The sequence below is a fragment of the Aquarana catesbeiana genome, linkage group LG08 (genome assembly GCF_042186555.1).
Source record: "Aquarana catesbeiana isolate 2022-GZ linkage group LG08, ASM4218655v1, whole genome shotgun sequence".
NCBI classification, from domain to species: Eukaryota; Metazoa; Chordata; class Amphibia; order Anura; family Ranidae; genus Aquarana; species Aquarana catesbeiana.
The window spans coordinates 73,717,208-73,736,673 of record NC_133331.1 but is presented as its reverse complement, the minus strand read 5'-3'; the positions used below and the strand labels follow the sequence as shown (position 1 = coordinate 73,736,673).

At 43.9% G+C, this 19,466-nt stretch overlaps 1 protein-coding gene across 2 annotated transcripts in view; it reads left to right on the top strand.

Moving 5' to 3' along the window:
• The first annotated feature begins 1,035 nt into the window (after positions 1–1,035).
• The window catches only part of LOC141105843 (alpha-2-macroglobulin-like protein 1), a 51,521-nt gene continuing 33,090 nt past the window's right edge, over positions 1,036–19,466 (top strand). The window contains exons 1-4 of one of the 2 annotated variants that reach the window (XM_073595974.1): positions 1,036–1,128; positions 3,609–3,771; positions 14,438–14,631; positions 16,276–16,491. In XM_073595974.1, the coding sequence (XP_073452075.1) occupies positions 1,039–1,128; positions 3,609–3,771; positions 14,438–14,631; positions 16,276–16,491 (663 nt within the window). In that variant the 5' untranslated portion in view covers positions 1,036–1,038. Of the gene's footprint in view, positions 1,129–3,608; positions 3,772–11,794; positions 11,980–14,437; positions 14,632–16,275; positions 16,492–19,466 lie in introns of those variants that run through there. The other variant, XM_073595975.1, reaches the window with a different exon arrangement.

Below are 19,466 nucleotides of genomic sequence, written 5' to 3'. Positions count from 1 at the left end.
TTATATCAGGTGTCTCTATCAGAGCCACCGGATACTAGGAACACAAGACCAACAACAATAGCGACCATATGGTCATTGTCATGCTATTTACATTATGTTGTATATGATATATTTCAACCGGACACATTTCTTTGTACTTATGTGTATTGCAGTGGCTGTGTCCGCAATTATGTTTTCAGATGTTATGTTTTTTTATCCAAAATAAAAACTTAATTTAAAAAAATAAAAATAAAAAATCTGGGTCCCCTTTTGCACTAGGTGTCCCCATCAAAATGTCCCCTTACATCAACTGTCCCCATCTGAGTGCCCCCGTCAGAGTGATCCCTTACATCAACTGTCTCCATCAAAGTGCCCCTTATATCACTTGTGCCTCTCAGAGTTCTATTTTACATCAATTGCCCCTTACATCAACTGTCTCCATCAAAGTGCCCTTACATCACTTGTGCCCCTCAGAGTTCTATCTTACATCAATTGCCCCTTACATCAACTGCTCCCATCAGTGTGCCCCTTACATCATCTACTCTCATCAGAATGCCCCCTTACATCACTTATCCCTATCAAAGACCCCCCTTACATCATTTATCCCCATTAGACTGGCTCCTGGATCAGTATATGTATTCTCAGAGACTTGGGGGGGGGGGGGGGGGTGCAGCATAAATCGAGGGGGGGGGGGGGTGCAGACCAACCCAGCAACCCCTTAGATCTGGGCCTACACTAAATAACTAACATAGTTACATAGTTAATCAGGTTGAAGAAAGACACAAGTCCATGTAGTTCAACCAATTGAAAAAAATTATAAATAGAAAACCTCCATATACAGATTCCTATGACCACAGTTGATCATAAAGGAAACTACAATACCTGGTCCAAGTTTCTCCAGTGGGGGGGAAAATAAATAAATACATTCTTGATTCCCCAGAAGGAATTTGGGTGTTCCCTGGATCGACAGTCCCTGGTGTTATTACCTATAAATGTTAATATCCAGTTATATTTTGTACATTTTGGACTGTATCTGTACTTGTATATTTAACTCTGGCAATGCTATGTTCTCAGGGTGGAGTGAATGATGACCTGTCACTCTGTGCTTTCATCACATCTGCGCTACTAGAACGCGGAAAACCCAAAGATGTGAGTATCTTGGAACATATAGAAGAAAAGATGTGAAAGCTAATGTCTTTGATTTAGTCTTTTCAAAAACAGACCAAGAGGAACCTTTTTTTTTTTTTGCTTAAATGCTGTCCATTTTCATTCAGCAGAGTTGGTATCTGCTTGATGAGGTCTATGGCACACTGTGTGTCCAGTTTTTGGGGCAAATGCATACACTGAACCTGTGCTGTACTCATACAGGACAAAGCAACATACCAAATGACTTACCCCCCTGCCCTGCTTCACATACACTATATACTATAGTATATACTAGCGCATTATGTTGAACTTGCCTTAAAACAAAGCCCTCCAGCGCTGAGATGTAAGCACTGCAGACGCTCTCATCTTTAGCCGTCTTGCTTCCGGGTTTTGTCACTGGCCGGAGCCGCAATGACATCACTCCCACGCATGAGCGCGGGAGCCGTCATTCACGGCACAGGGCTCTGAAGAAAAGGCATGGGTGGCCGTTCCTTCAGAGCGCATGCGCCAGTGATGTCACTGGCTGAATGTACACTAAATATCTCCTAAACGGAGCACATTTAGGGGATATTTACACTACCTATAGGTAAGCCTTATTATAGGCTTACCTATAGGTAAAAGCAAAAGATGGAAGTTTACTTCCACTTTAAAACCTTCTGCTACTGATCATGCTAAAGCAGTGGTTCTCAACCCTGTCCTCAAGTACCGCCAACAGGCCATGTTTGCAGGTTTTCCTTTATCTTGCACAGGTGCTTTAAATCAGAGTCAATGGCTTGGTATTTTGGACAGCTATTTAATCTAAGAGAAATTCCCAAAACATGGCCTGTTGGGGGTACTTGAGGACAAGGTTGAGCTAAAGGACCATGAGCTGGAGGGTTCATCATTTTTTGCAGGGGTTCCCCAAGACTTATTTTGACAGTTCTTCGAAGGTAAAAAGTTTGAGAGAGGCTGTTCTAACCCTTCCCAACCTTATATTGAATAGTACGTAGATCACTCTAGTGCCACATCCATGTGAATAGAAGGGTATATACATAAAAAATGGTTAGACTTTGGAGGCACCACGGGACAATACAAATATAAAATTAATATTTTTTTTTTAATAGGAAAACGATAAAGAAAGCATGTGAAATCATGTGTGAATAAAATCATTCATGGTAAATATACCAATTGCATAAGCAGTATACAAAAGTACATAGTGCATCTCATTGGTAAATTGGCTATTGTACCAGTACGTCTTCATGAGTCAATGCGTTTCGCTTGTCTGCTTCCTTAGGACGTGCAAAGAGACAAAGTTCACTATGTAAGTAGAGAGAACAGACTACAATTTACATAAATTAACAAAGTAAATATACATATCAATCATTCTCTCTATGAATGTGCATCAATAAGTAATATACACTATATTACCAAAAGTATTGGGACAGCTGCCTTTACACACACATGAACTTTAATGGCATCCCAGTTTTAGTCTGTAGGGTTCAATATTGAGTTGGCCCATCCTTTGTAGCTATAAAAGCTTCAACGCTCGTGGGAAGGCTGTCCACAAGGTTTAGGAGTGTGTCTATGAGAATGTTTTACCATTCTTTTAGAAGCTCATTTGTGAGGTCAGGCACTGATGTGGACGAGAAGATCTGGCTCGCAGTCTCCACTCGAATTCATCCCAAAGGTGTCTTATTGGGTTGAGATCAGAACTCTGTGCAGGCCAGTCAAGTTCCTCCAACCCAAACCCGCTCATCCATGTCTTTATGAACCTTGCTTTGTGCGCTGGTCCAAATCATTTTGTGGAGGGGGGATTATGGTGTGGGGTTGTTTTTCAGGGGTTGGGCTTAACCCCTTAGTTTCAGTGAAGGAAATGTGTCAGCATACCATGACATTTTGAACAAATTTTATGCTCCCAACTTTGTGGGAACAGTTTGGGGATGGCCCCTTCCTGTTCCAACATGACTGCACACCAGTGCACAAAGTAAGGTCCATAAAGACATGGATGAGTTAGTTTGGGGTGAAGGAACTTGATTGGCCTGCACAGAGTCCTGACCTCAACTCAATAGAACACTTTTGGGATGAATTTAAGTGGAGATTGCGAGCCAGGTCTTCTCGCCCAACATCAATGCCTGACCTCATAAATGCGCTTCTGGAAGAATGGCCATAGACACACTCCTAAACCTTGTGGACAGCCTTCCCAGAAGATTTGAAGCTGTTATAGCTGCAAAGGGTGGGCCAGCTCAATATTGAACCCTACAGACAAAGACTGGGATGCTATCAAAGTACCTGTATGTGTAAAGGCAGGTGTCCCAATAATTTTGACAACATAGTGTATGTTCCCACCTTGCCTGTTTGAGTGAGCACGTGCCTCTAAAGTCCAACCATTTTTTATGTATATATCCAACCTTGTACTGTTTAAAACTGTTTGGACTGGAGTTGTTTAAAAGAAAATACTAAGAAAAACAGATAACTGGATGTTGATTCTTATGTTTGGAAACCAGGACGCCACGTTGGGCCCTGCTCTCTCCTGCCTCAAAGACAACATCAGTGGCACTTCCAACACATACACGCTGGCTCTAATGGCATACACGTTCACCCTGGCCAATGACTTGAACACACGGCAGACGCTTCTGAACAGGCTCTACCTGCTTGGTCAGTCTACAGGTAATGTGCTGGAAGGGGTAAGATTACATCTCATGTATGTTTGTCATTTGTCACGCCAGGGCTGTATGACACTCGGGGGCTAGTGCCTAGGGGCAGATCCAAGCCTTGATATGTACAAATACTAAAGCAGGCCATACATGGGTCAAATTCCAAAAGAATTGTATTACGAAAATCGTAACTAAGAATTTTCCTTTAAATTTTACACCATTAGTTGGCTGCAACAATGGTCGATTTTTGTGCGGCCATCAAATTTGGGTGATCAGGCATGTTAGAAATTTTTGGAAAAACAAATTTATAATCAATGATGGGAGAATCGTATGAAACATATAATTGAAAAAGAAATGCGCATGAGCTGTGACCTGGAGAGAAAAGAAGATTCCGGCCACAAAAACTCTTTTCTGTAGCAACATGAGGTGAAAAATGAAGGCTTAATAAATTATTAAAGTGGTGCTGCGCTAATCCTAGCAAAAACACAAATAATATTAAAATTAATCTCCTAGTGGGCTAAACAACACTAGAATATGGAGAATACAATATAAACAGTTATGGATAATATGTGATCAATCCTACGTGGAAACAAAACACTAAAAAAAAGAGAAAGTGCAAAGTGCAATCATGATATATATAATAGTAACTTTCAGTGGATATCCATAGCCAGAGTTTAACTGTAAAGATGACAAAAGGTGCAGCAGCAGATGTAGGAGTGAATCCTCTTATATAAAGTGCACAATATTCAATATAACAGTAAATTCCAGTGTGTAATATACATGCAACAAACACAAAGTGACTTGTGCAATAAAAGTCCACGTGACTAATAAGGCATAAACTTATAAATCAATCAAGGTGCTTAAACATAAAGAGTCCTCCTCCACAGAATGAAACCGGCTTCCTAGCATGCACAAATTGCAGTGAAGTGCTCAAATAAATTAAAGTAGTGCTCCTCTTCGTGTTCACACACAAACTAGTAAGCAGTGGCCCCTTACCTTAAGGTAATGGGGTAACAGCATATGACCAGTAATGGGAATACCATCCTTTAAGTTTTTTCCTCTATCCTTGTGGTCCTAGTCCTGGAGCATAATTCCCTCAGATGATAAGGGAGCATGTAGATAGAAAAAAAAGGAAGGTCCCAGATAGTGTAATATTGTCAGGCTAAAACTGGCTTTTATTAGTATAAGACATAGGTACTCACAATACAGCAGTGAAAAAAATGGCTAATCTCCGACGAGCGGCGAGCTCGTAAGCCTCAGTCGGCATAGGTGCCTGTCCCGTCCCTACGCGTGACGTCACACAACACGTGACTTCATCAGGGGATCATACACCAAAAATGAAGGCTTGGTTGGTCGAATTTCGAAATCAATGGTGTCACCATCAGATCACAAAACGCACTAAAATTTGTTTGGAATTCGACCCATGTATGTCTGGCTTTAGAGTATTCAGAATCCTCTTTATAGCTCAGGAAACATAAATCCGTCTCTCCTTTCTCTTGTCTGGTCATAATTTCTCCTATTGCAAGACCAGGTGCCAGTTGCCAACATCCCATGATAATGTAGACAGGACCAAAACCCCCATAGGACTTGGGACTTTAAAGGACAACTATTACACCACAATCATAGAATTAAAAAATATGAATTTATTGTAATGAGATAAAAGTTAAAAAAGACTTCAACAATGAAAAGAACACAAAATTATACAAATGTAAAAAAGACACGGCTTTAATGTACAACCAACGTATTCATTGATGCAAAAGTTATAGATTTGTTTGCTGTCTAGATGCTACAACTAAGGCTGTTGCCGAAACGCGTCTGCTGTTTTGCTTGTCACTTTTTGTAACCAAATATTAAAATCGCTATATGGACTACAGAGTTGCCGGCTCAATCCTTTTACCTTCTGCTGTAGTGTGAAAGGACACACTGAGCCTGAGCACCTGAAAGAAGATCTTGAAAACTGGATTATCATTTTTTAATTATATGTTTGTGCGGTAATAGTTGCTGTACAGTTGAACAGTAGTTCTCATTAAACAGACCCCATGTGGCCTCCAAAGAACAGAAAGACATCACTCTTTAACTGTACCTAGGGCAATGCGATCTTGAAACCACGGCCCTGTACCACATACATTAAACTAAAGTGGTTGTAAAGTCTTGTTTTTTTTTCCTATAAATAAACAAACATGTTATACTTACCTGCTCTGTTGCAGTGGATTTGCACAGAGCAGCCCAGATCCTCCTCTTCTCGGTTGCCTCTTCTTCTGTGATCCTGGCCCCTCTCTCCTGTTCAGTGCCCCCACAGCAAGCAGCTTGCTATGTGGGGCACCTGAGTCCCAGCTCCCCGTGTCCATTCAGACATGGAGCCCCAAACTGGCCTCGCCCACTCTCTCCCCTGATTGGCCAGCTGACTTTGATTGACTCAGCCAATCAGGAGGGAGAATCTCGGACAGCTGAGACCCTCGTGGACATCGCTGGACAGAGAGGGACCTCATTTAAGTATTAGGGGGGCTAAGGGGGGCTGCTGCACACAAAAGGCTTTTTATCTTAATGCAAAGAATGCATTAAGATAAAATACCTACTGCCTTTACAAACACTTTAAGATTATTCGCCATATTGCATTCCATGCATTAAGGTGAAAAACCTTCTGTGCTGTAGCGCCCCCCCCCCCCCCCCCTTTTCCTTACCTGAGCTCAGGGATGTGCATGAGTGCAGCGACACCAGCTGCTGTCTCTCTCCTCACTGGATAGATAAATAGCAGCAGGAGCCATTGGCTTCCACTGCATTCAATCAAATTCTATGACATGAGAGCGGGGGTGGGGCCGAGTACCGCTGTCTGTGTCAATGGACTCAGCAGGGGGACTTGGGAGCGAGCACACATGGGTGCCCCCATGGAAAGTCGCACCCGATGAAGAGAAGGGGCTTGGAGTGCCAGTGGGGAACCCCAGATGAAGATGATTAGGGCTGCCCTGTGAAAAAGCATTGAGCAGAGGAGGTAAGTATAACATGTTTGTTATTTTAATACAAAAAAATAAAAAGCTTTACAACTCCTTTAAATATTTTTGTGCCATGAATCATATTCTTATGATTGAGATTTTAACCTCTTGAGCAGGGATCTTCAAACTACGGCCCTCCAGCCGTTGCAGAACTACAAGTCCCATGAGGCATTGTAAAACTCTGACATTCACAAATATGACTAGGCATGATGGGAATTGTAGTTCCTGAATGACTGGAGGGCCGTAGTTTGTGGACCCCTGCTTTTGAGTCCCATCTTCTGTTTTAAAGCATACCCTGAACTCAACAGCTGTGACAGGTCATGGCAGCAATCTATGTGGGACTCACTGGCCATCAATGACTGTCAGCCCAGGTTCACACTGACTGCGGGAATGAAATTGTGTGAGTTTAGCTGAACTCGCACAGTTTTATGCCTGCATGTCAGTCCCGATTATGGGGGCAATTTCAGAGACATCTGAGCGGGTTTCTGCACAGATGTCAATGGAAATCGCACACCGAAATCGCCAAAAGTAGTACAGAAACAGAAACTGCGGCGTCGCACCAATTAAGGTGGTGCCATTGCCAGCAATTGCTGCCAATTTGACATGTCAAATCGCATGCCAAATCGCACCAACGTGAACCAGGGCTAATGGTCCAGCAATAAGGAGCCCAGGAGATTTGTAAAAATACAAAGATGAATAATTAACGTTAATTTAATAATTAAAAATTAATTTACTTGTCCCTCATGACTCTTTTTTTTTTTTTTATTAGGCAGAAGTTCTTTTTGGAATGTCTGGGGCTTTTAACAAAAGGGACTTAAACATTTAATGTTTTTACAACTGGGCGTTTTGGGATCGTAACAGAATAGCTGCGATTCTGCCTGAGATCACAAAACGCATTACAATCACAAAATGCAGAATCGGGTGTCATTATTTTCAATGGCACCTAAAACGCAAAACAGTTTTGCCACCAAAAAGAAGCATGAGCTTCTTTTGGGCGACAAGCTTTATGTGATGCGATTTGCCATGATCGCCGCACGATTAATCGCGGCGAAACCGCACCATGTTTTAGGTGCCATTAAATTACAGTCATTCTACCGCAATCCCAAAACACCTAGGTGTGGATGGAGCCTAAGCCCTGGTTCACACATATATTCGATTCTGGATGTGTTTTTAAATGCACAGATTCACATGACAGGCTAGATATTATGTGTTTCTATTGAGGTGGTTTGCACAGATGCGCTCCACACGCATTGTGTTTTATGTGCGATTAAGAAAAGGGTTCTGAACGAGTTCGTCTCAACCTTATTTTATTAAAGTTTTCAAATATATAGAACAAAAATTAATTTACAGTGAGCGAAGAAGGTGCATCTGTAATAAACATCTGCAAATACATTATAAAGTGGGGCGATTGTCCCTAGCCCTACACCTATGGGAACGTGGCAGAATAGGGAAAAAGTTAATTAGGCTACATAATTTGTATATGCAAATAGGATTGGCTAGTTTAAATTTTGTCAAAAGCCTATCAGCGTTTCTGCTAATAAAACCTGTTATTTAAATTTTTAAAATGTGACATCAGCTGTCAGTCGGCCGCAGAAGAAGGTTCTCCCACCCTCCCTCCCATGTCGCGGCTCTATTTATGAGGCATTTGCTCCTTTATACTTTAAAGGGGGCTGTATAAGTTATGGTGTTTGCTGTATATATTAAGCTTTTAACTGTATAACTTAAGCTTTTTATGGCATGTATATGGTGTTATGTGAAATAAATAAAATGGTTTAATGTTATATAATAATAAATTGCCTATAATAAAGGGCCGCGGCCATTGTATCCAATGTTGGTTTAGTATTTTATTTATTAATAATTTTAAATTAGTTATAGATTAAGTAAACTATTTCTGCCTACGATCCCATTAGGTTACAATGTACACCTGCCGTAAACCAAGGATGTACTTTCCCTAAATATAAAAAATGAACTGTATCAGCATTTAGTAGAGTTCAAGTGTTAGACCCCTTTCACACTGGGGCCGCATTCGCAGTAAGGCGCTGCGGTTTTAGCGACACTTTACCACTGTTTAAGCAGCGCTTTTTCGGCCACTAGCGGGGCGCTTTTAACCCCAAAGAAGGGGTTAAAAACTCCTATGTTGCGGTGCTTCTGAATCGCTTTTTAGGCAATTCGGAAGCGCTGCCCATTCATTCCAATGGGCATGGCAATTTGGGAGCGCTAAATACAGAGCTACCAACCCGCCCCAAAGATGCTGCTTGCAGGACTTTTCAGTACGTCCCGCAAGTGCACCGCCCTAGTGTGAAAAGTTACACTTGAATGAATGAGAGCCTGAAAACCGCCCCAGTGTGAAAGGGGTCTTATGGTTAAAATGTAAATAGTTCAAATATACATACATATATATATATATGGGAGTATCAGACACACTCTAGCATGGCTAAGTGGAGATGGTGGTAGGATTTTCTTTAGCCCAGGTCTGGAATTCAGATGAATGTCGAAACTTAGTCCAAGTGTGGAAGAACTGTTCTTCCTTTCCCATTTCCTGTCCCAACAGCGTTTCCAGGCCTCTAATGGAGTCTAATTTGGTTGCCCATTCCCAGAGGGGGAGGGTATAGATGTTGATTTCTAATGATGAAGAATGACTGCTCTAGCAGAAAGTGTCTGAGCATATCCTTTTTCGCTGACTTTAGAAATCCAGGAATCATGGTCAGGAGAGCCACTCCGGGTGATGCATGGATAGTTGTGTCCATAAGTTTGCAGTATAAGTCAAAAATATGTTTCCAAAACATCCTCACAGGGGGACAATCCCACCAGATGTGAACCATGTTTCCCTTTGAGGCATGGCATTGCCAACAGGTATTGGCTATATTATGAATAAATTGATGGAGAGATGAAGGGCCATACCAACTGGTTACCAACTTTTACCCTTTTTCTTGGGTTTTCGTGGCTAGTGTCAGGATAAAACTTTTTTGCCAATCCGAAGGGGTGAAAGTCTGTTGGAGATCTTTTTCCCATTTCCGTGTATATGAAGGGAGGTCTGGGAATGCCGATGCCAGAAAAATAGAATACAGTGGGGAGACTGTGTGTGTTGGTGGATCCACCCATAGTAGCAAAGATTCAAAGGTAGTTGTTTTGGCAGAGGTATCCAAGAGTGATGGTCAAGGATATGCAATTAGTGGACCTCCAGCTGTTGCAGAACTACAAGTCCCATGAGGCATAGCAAGACTCTGACAGCCACAAGCATGACACCCAGAGGAGGCAGAGGCATGATGGCACTTGTAGTTTTGCAACAGCTGGAGGTCCGCTAATTGCTTACCAGCAGCAAGGCTAAATGTAAAATTAAGCCCATCTGCCCAGTACCCGGAACTGCATGTCACAGGCATCGAGCGATCTGATTTGCGCACTCCTGCTAAACATTAACATTTTAAGGCTAGGAACATACAAACAAATAATATTAACGTTTCATAGTTTTATATAGAGCCCATTGATGTTCTCCATATATTACTGGTTCACTCCAGCCAAAGCTTATATTTCAGTGTTTGGTGGATGTTTAAAAGATGAACCCCCTGACAGTTTCTTTTGGGGACTGTATTAGTAAGAGTTCTGTGCTAAGTTCTTGGCTCTGAACACTTGGTGTACCCATTATGAGGGTCTCCTGCCATCCCTACACTGGTGTCTTGGGTTTGCACACCTTCTGTGCCCATTATGAGGGATTTCAACCATCCCTGTGCTGAGCTCTTTGGTCTACACGCCTGCTGTGCCCAGGGCCGGTGTCTTATCGAATTCAGTCCCCTATCATATAGTGTCCTCCCTGTACTGCGCAGGCGCAGTACGGAGGACAAAAGAGACGCCGAAAGTCTCCGAAGTTCAACAGCTGATCGTCAGCTGTACACGGCGCCTGCGCATTTATTCTTACCCTATGTCCAGGATCATTCCCTACTATCCAAGTGGACATAGAGTTAGAATAAATATTTGCCGAGCGCAGCGAGGCCGTGCCCGAAGCGTGGCGAGCGAAGCGAGCCCGCGAGGGGCCCTCTTACACTGCCATCGCTAACAGGTGCCCGAGCGCCGTGTACAGCTGATGGTCAGCTGATCAACTTCGGGCATTTTCGGCATCTCCTGCTCCTCCGTACTGCGCAGGCGCTGCGCCTGCGCAGTACGAGGCGGACACTATCTGATACGAGGACAGTATTTGGCAGAACACCGGTACAAGGGGTGGGCGGAAGGGGCGGATGCCCTGGGCGGGACCATTTACTGGAGCAATGGGGGCGCAGTAGAAGTGCTGGTATACTGGCCGCGCTACATAAATAACAACAGCATGTGCCGAGTGCGCTCCTGCACTTGGCACAAGCCTGAGACCAGTCCCGCCCCTCACTTCTTACAAGTGAGAGAACGCCTGTCATCTCCTGCAGTGATTCCCCCCCCCCCCCCCCTCCCTCTCCTCAGTGACTCCACTGTTAATGCGAGTATCGCTCGCACAGCCAGGCCGCCCATCTGCTCCCCCAACTGAAGTGCAGACCGGGTCTCCTGCTTGTCATAATGACTGCAGCAGATCCGGTGTTCTGCCATATAGTGTCCTCGTATCAGATAGTGTCCGCCTCGTACTGCGCAGGCGCAGCGCCTGCGCAGTACGGAGGAGCAGGAGATGCCGAAAATGCCCGAAGTTGATCAGCTGACCATCAGCTGTACACGGCGCTCGGGCACCTGTTAGCGATGGCAGTGTAAGAGGGCCCCTCGCGGGCTCGCTTCGCTCGCCACGCTTCGGGCACGGCCTCGCTGCGCTCGGCAAATATTTATTCTAACTCTATGTCCACTTGGATAGTAGGGAATGATCCTGGACATAGGGTAAGAATAAATGCGCAGGCGCCGTGTACAGCTGACGATCAGCTGTTGAACTTCGGAGACTTTCGGAGTCTCTTTTGTCCTCCGTACTGCGCCTGCGCAGTACAGGGAGGACACTATATGATAGGGGACTGAATTCGATAAGACACCGGCTCCTGAAGCCAGCGAGCAGTGTTCCCGACCCCCAGCCCGCCCCTGTCTGTATTCTCAGAAAGCTAAAACTCACAGCAAGGAGATGCAGGATGATCTGTGCAGTCACATGGCAAATCTTATCCAATCATGCTACTCCAGCCCCTCCCCTTTCCCCTGCCGCCAGATTTGGACAACTTTTAAGCAGCAGTTCCAGAGGAGGAGGAAGTGGCTAAATAACCCCTCTGCTCCTCTGAGTCACAGTGAGTTTTGTTTTCCTTTGCTTCAGGAATAGAAAGCAGCAGCATGGACAGTGATAGGGAGAGGGGCAGCAGCATGGTAGGTTGGTTGTTTAGTGCAGGCAGCAGAGAGAAAGGGGAACAGGATCCGAGGAAGACATGCTCTTACAGTTTGTTCATGTTCATCCTGACACCAGGCTGTGAAAGATCTTCATCAGAGACTTGCATTCCTTTAAACTAGCAGAAATTTTGTTTCTTACATTAGATCTCTACCTGGGATAAAAGAATGCAAGGTCTGTGTGTTCTGTACCTCTGCTTCATCTTAAAGCCTTAGGGCTCGTTCATACTCATTTTGCTTTCTAAAGAGCACTCGAGCACTCCACATGCAGATCACTCTTTAGAAGGCATTAGACACCCACAGCCACTGCCTTTATGCAGCTAACGGGAGTAGCAGTTGGGGGTGAGGGTAAAAACTTGGCTCAACTGCAGGGTTTAACAGCCCCCCTCACCACTTGTGTTAATGATTTCTAACATTGCTGGTGTTAAGATAAGACAATAAAAATACCACATTACTCTCAACTTTTGTGTATATATATATATGTATGTGTGTGTGTGTGTGTGTGTGTGTGTGTGTATATATATATATATATATATATATACACACACACACACTTATTTAGTTTATTTTTGGTGGTATGATTTACTGGTAAAAATTATTAGTGCCCCCCAAGTTTTGACTGTGGCATCTTGTGTACCCCCCCCCCCCCTATATATTGTTCCTAGTCGCCGCTGCGCCCAACAGGCGATTCCTAGTCCTGGCCGGCGGGACTTCACAGAGAGGCTGGCCGGGAGGTGGGATGGAAAACAAGCATGGAGTGCTGCCACCTGCCAGAGCTATTAAAATGGGAGTGTGATCAAGGAGGACATCATCACTCAAGTAAGCAGATTTATTAATTAATTAGCAATGGTATTGGTATTATGCCCCAGGAAGGGGGTTAATGCACTGTCACTGATGTATTAGTGGCCAGTGGCAGTTAATTAACCCCTTTGTGCTGCATTAGTGGTACCAGTGGGTTAATTAACACGGACACTGGTACCACTAATGCAGCACAAGGGGGTTAATTAACTGCCACTGGCCACTAATACATCAGTGACAGTGCATTAACGCCCTTCCTGGGGCATATTACCAATACCATTGCTAATTAACCACTTGCTAACCCACTGCAGGTGGCAGCTACAGGCACCAGGACATACCCACATGTCGCTGCCTGTTTCGGGTTTCTCCCACCTACTCCCCTGTAATTGTACACAGCGAGAGTCTGGTATTTGTGGCTGGGATCTGCTGATCGGCTGTGTCTAATCACAGCCCAGAGCTCTGTGTTAATAATCAACACAGCGCTCTGTACAGAGGGAACAATCACTTTTTTTTTCTTTTCTGTGCAAAGCAGGGAAAATAAACAAATCAGTCAGTAGTAAAAAGCAGCTTACATTACACATTGTTAGATACAATTAACCCCTTGATTCCCCCTAGATGTTAACCCCTTTCCAGCCAGTACCTTTAGGAAAGACTACAGTTGAATGTTATATGTTTCAGTGAAAAATAGTGTAATCCCTTGATTTTGCACTTTTATATGTTAATATTTTGTATTGAGGGTTCTTTTTTGCTGAAGGCCATGTATGTTGGTTGAGAAGTTTGTGATATTTTTTGATTTTGCATTTTTCCTATTTATGTGAATATTTGGTATTGGGGCACTACCTCACACAAAATAATGCAAAACTGAAAACTTTAGTATGTTCACATGGGCCTTGACAGAAAAAATAGTTACCAGGCCTTTCTACAAGCACATTTTTTTGCATTATTATTTCAAAGTGCCTCCAATAAAAATACATATAATTAAAATGTGTGAGTGAACTCTGTTTCTATTGCATTAAACTTAATTGAATTTGTATTGTTTTAAGTATATTCTTGTTTTGAAACCACAATAATTCTTTCTTAAAAACGGGGGGGGGGGGCGCAGTTTGACATCTTCGCCCTGGGCACCAAATGGCCTTGTCCCAGCACTGGCTGTGCCCATTATGAGGGTCTGCCAAATCCATGCACCGAGTTCTTGGGTTTGCACGCCTACTGTGCTTATTATTAGGGGTTCCTACCATTCCTGTGCTTTCTTTCTAGGTCTGCACACCTGCTGAGCCCATTATAAGGGGCCCCCACTATCTATAATGTAATTTTACTGATGTTATAGTATATAGAGAATGTAACAGGGTGAGCTATAATGCACAAAGGTGGACAGACATGCCCCAAACTCTCAGGCAGACAGAAGCAGAACTGAGAATTATGGCAGAGCGATCTCACTGTTTGAGCAACCAAGACATATTAGAAGCCAGGGGCTGACTTGACGGCCTCCACCTATCCCTTTTAGGTAGGCTGATTCTTGCCACTGTTTTTTTTACCTGTCACTTACTCAAGCCTTCTGTTCTCCAGGAAGTGACTTGCATTGGCCATACCCTTCAGGGCCTTCTGACCTAGTATCAGCCAGTGTAGAACTGACAGCTTACGTCTTGCTGGCATTGGTCTCTGGCCCTCAGCCAAGCACAGAAGAGCTAACGACTTCTTCCCGCATTGTCAGTTGGATGTCCAAACAACAAAATCCTTATGGAGGATTTGCATCCACACAGGTGAGGAAACTGCTGATTTGTAGAAATTTTCTCAATTTGATTAAATTGCTTATCTTTACCCATTCCATAATTCTTCACTTTTGCTCTTCTTATCCTGTACACTTGACTGAGGTATTGCAATGTCCTACAGCTGTCATGATCTCAAATATGCCCCACCCTAACTCGGTTTTTGGACAAGGGCATATAGAGCCCAGGGTGAACATGCCAAACTGCGCCCCCCACCCCCAGAAGTGTGAGCATTGTGCCAGCAAAAATTCCCCCCCTCCCTGATCACTTATCTGCATGCTTTCCCCCTAAGCATAAATTCCCCTTCCTCCCAGTACAAATTCACCCCCCTGCTGAAATTCCCTCTTCCAGCACAAATCTTTGCCTCCCCATCCCCCAAATCCCCCCAGCTCAAATGTCCCTTCTCCCCCAAAAATTCACTCCTCCCAGCACAAATCCTCCACCCCTAAAATGCCCCCCTCCTATTACACATCTTCTACCCCCCCACTCCAAATCCCCCTCTCCCAGCACAAATCCCCCCCCAATCCCCCTTAGCCCCCCCCCCAAAGTTACCCCCTGCCACCCCCCAAATAACCCCCTTCTAACACAAATCCCCTCTACCCCAATTATTTAAACCATCCGCCACCACCAAAGGCCCTGAGACCCCTACCAGCTGCTACGACAACTCACACTCATAAGGACATATTTGTGAATATGTAAGGCAGCACCCACTCATCCATTGTAAACACATAAAACATGAAATTAAAATGAGAGAAAATGCCAGTATGAAAAGAAAGGGAGAAAAATAACTGCTACTAGGGCCAAAGGATCAGGGAGGGAGGGTGGGAGAAGCTCTTCTGTCACTGTCCAGCTCCAACTGACTATGGGGCTCATGAGTCCTCCCCCCATTATCACTCCACTGCGGCCCCAGCCTGCCCCACCCTTGCTTCCTCCAATCAGGTAAGATCCGATAACATGTCGGCCTTCCTTCTATGCTACGCTTCCAGCTCCAGGCCTATTCTTTCTCAGGTTTCTGTAATTTGACCATTGTTAGTATATACATAGGACCCCAAAAGGGACAAAAATAGCTGCTAATGATTGTAGTACATTGACCTTAATTTCACTGTTATGCATGGTGTAGTTCACAGCTACACCAAAGCTAAATATGCAATACCACTTTATTAAACCCAGAAGACTGAGGACCATAATGCTCTGCACTTACAGTATATTCTCTGGGTCTGTGTCATCTGGGTTGAAGGTAATAGCAGACATCTGGAAGTAGGGCTTTTACTTTGACGTCTTCTCTAGCACTTTCTTTGATATGCAAATACTAATAGTTCCTAGACATTTTCATAGCTAATGTGCACCTTAAACCTCCCTTTATTGGCTTATCACTATGATGGGGGACTTCTTTTTAGGCAATAGGGAGTTTTCTACATTTAGGCACTCCAAGAAAATATTGGTATTTGCTTATTTGCCTAGGGCTTGGGGTTTCTTAGCTACAGGAGGTCACATCTCTATGGGTGTGTTTTACTTCTGGTAACAGGATTTGAAGATAACTGTATTGACAGATTTTAGTTAACTCCATACTTTAATTAATTACAAAGCTAAATGAGCTACATTATGGTTGGTTTGATCTTTACTATTCTCTGCTTACAGGATACAGTTGTGGCCATCCAAGCTCTTGCTAAATACACCAAACTCACATTCAACCCCAACTCAAACCTGCTGGTGACGGTCTTTGGAAATCGTGTCTCTCTGAAGCAGTTCCAGGTGGCCAAGACCAACCGTCTACTCCTTCAGAAACAACCTCTGCCTAACATTCCTGGGAATTACAATCTAACCATTAAAGGAAATGGTTGCATTTTCTCTCAGGTGTCTCTCCTCAACTTTCTATGTTTTACTATGAGATACTAAGCACAAACAAACGTTCAGCATGGTTTGTTCCCCAACAGGTAGCCTTGGTTCAAAAACATCATATACAAATGCCTCCGGTAACTGAATGACATAAGTCTCTGCAGTGCTGTCCCTAAAAATAACTGCTGCACTTTAGTGTTACAGGAACCTGAAGAATAACATATTCAACACTAATGTACATGTAAGGAGGATGCTATTAATCTCCCTTAAAGTGAATGTAAAATCTCACATATACCCAGTGAAGTGAAGAGCCTCACATGATACACAGGGATGGAACAAATCTCCCTATATAAGTTTTACATGTATATCTGCTGTCTTCAGCTTTATATATTCACTAGAAAGAGCACATAGTGTTTGAGATTTCCTCTTACTGTTCAGCACTGGGAGTGGATTCTTGGCATACTGCCAAGACAGCTGATTGGAGGAAAGGCACACATACCCTCTCCTCATAGGCAAAGGAAGAAAGAAATGTGCAGAGCTGTGCTGTGACAAAACAAGCTCTCTGCTAATTTATTTATAGCAACCTCCCCGACACAAATTTCAGGCTGGTTTTATCTTGGTTGTCAGAAGTTATCATGCTGATAACAGAGCAACGAAACAGCAGAAACACAGGGAACTTAGTGCTTTGGAGAGATAAGAAAACACTACAGATATGTGTGCTTTAGTCAAATTTCATGAATCGGGTTTACATCCACTTTAAGGAGTACCCCATGTGGCCTGCTGTCTTTGTGACTGGTGGATTTCCCTCAATCAGGTAACAATATATCAGTGTGCATGTCATGGTATGCTGTAGTACCTTGGAGACCTAGAGGGTGGAAGGTCCTATCCCTGGTCTCTCACATGTTGCTAATGGACGATGGTTGTAGCCCAGTTTTGGGTTCCTCCTGCACAGGAAAGTATGGCACCATTGGCTGTGCTCCTCTCAGGGGTCACAAGCATCTTGAGTTTAGGTCAGAGGTCTCTAAACTTTCAAACAAAGGGCCAGTTTATTATCCTTCAGACTTTAGAGGGGCCAGACTGGGGCCAGTAAGAGTAGAAAATGTCCTGATGCCTGTAACAATGCCCCATCATTGGTGTCAGTGGGAGGAATAGTGCCCGATTATTGGTGTCAGTTGGAGGAATAGTGCCCCATCATTTGGATCAGTGAAAGGTATAATACCCCATCATTGGTGTCAGTGGGAGGAATAGTGCCCCAGCGTTGGTGTCAGTGGCAGGAATTATGACCCATTGTTAAAGTGGTTCTAATGGCTCAAGGTTTTTTACCTTCATGCATTCTATGAATGAAGATAGAAAACCTTCTCTGTGCAGCAGCCCCCCCTAATACTTACCTGAGCCCCATTGCAATAGAGCGATGTGCACAGGAGCCTTGGCTCTTCTGGGATTCTCTCTCCTCATTGGCTGAGATCACAGCCAGTGAGCCAATGAGGAGAAAGAAGGGGTGGGGCCAAGCCATGGCTCTGTGTGTGTGAATGTACATGCAGAGCTGCGGCTCGGGAGTGGGCCTGCTTGGGTGCCTCCATTGCAAGCTACTTGCTCTGGGGGCATTCAGCAGGAGGGAGCGCTGGCGGTGGACCCAAGAAGAGGAGGATCGGGGCCGATCTGCGCAAAACCATTGCACAGAGCAGGTATGTATGACATGTCTGTTATTAAAAAAAAAAAAATGTCTGTGGGAAGAATAGTGCCCAAAAGGCCAGATAAAAGCAAGCAAAGGGAGACATCTGGCTCCCAGGACACAGTTTGGAGACCAGTGGTTTAGGTGAAGAGTGATTGGTCATCCTTGTGGAGTTAGCAGCTTGAGAGAAAATGTTCCTGTGGAAATGATAAGCTGGAGAGGCACCAGTAAATGTGTAGTGATCTGAAGACCCAGTAAGGTCATGCTCATTGTGGAGGAAGGCATCTAAAGTCAGAGACACCAGAAAGGGAGTGTGGCCCAGAAGATAATGAACCCATTCAAAGAACTACATTACGAGGTGCTTGCAGAGACACAGATCATTTCTGATCTGTCATAAAGAGTTGGCCACTTGATAAGGTTTTCCTTCTGTTGTAAGGCCATCCAACTGTCAATCACAGGTAACATGGGGTTGATCCCTATAACATAAACATAGCATAAATCTGAAGTCACACTATGCTTATATTATGATTAGGGATGAGTTTGGGCCTGTTTGGAACCTAGCCTTGAACCCATTTCCGCCAGGAAGCTGTCACCTGTACTGGGCTAATGGCCATCTATGGCCAAGATATTCCCCTTTTGCACTCTCCAGTTTTAGTAAATCTGCCCCCTAGTCTCCTATACTTACCATATGCTGACAGCAGGAAACTTTCCTTTGACTTCCAGCATGCCATGGCTGGTTTTGGAAAGAAAAACACCCTGATCTAATGAAAGGGTTACTAATACTTTACTGACCTTCTCTGCTAATGAATGGCATGCTAAAGTAATTCAATGGAAATCAGTTATCAGAGATTGCTGATCCAGGGAAGATCCAATTACCTTAGGGAATCAGGAAAGAATGGAAAGATATGCATCGCATTATGTGAAACTTACCTGACAACAAAGCATTCCATCGATGCGATGTCATCACTGGAGGCCGCTTCCATCTTCACCCGTCTTCCTTCTGGGTCTGCAGACTCCGGCTGTGTTACTGGCCGCAGCCGCGATGATGTCGGATAGCACGGGTGGCCGTTCCTTTAGAGCGCATGCGTCGATGAAATCATTGGCTGCATATATATAGTAAATATCTCCTAAACGGTGCACGTTTAGGAGATATTTACAGTACCTATTGGTAAGCCGTTTTATAGGCTAACCTATAGGTACAATTCATGTGTGAGAGTTTACTGCCACTTTAAGGGTTTATTTTTAAATCTTCTGGATTGACTCTGGGTATAGGGTTCTGTATATGGAGATTTTCAATTTATGTATTTTTTTTCTATTGATT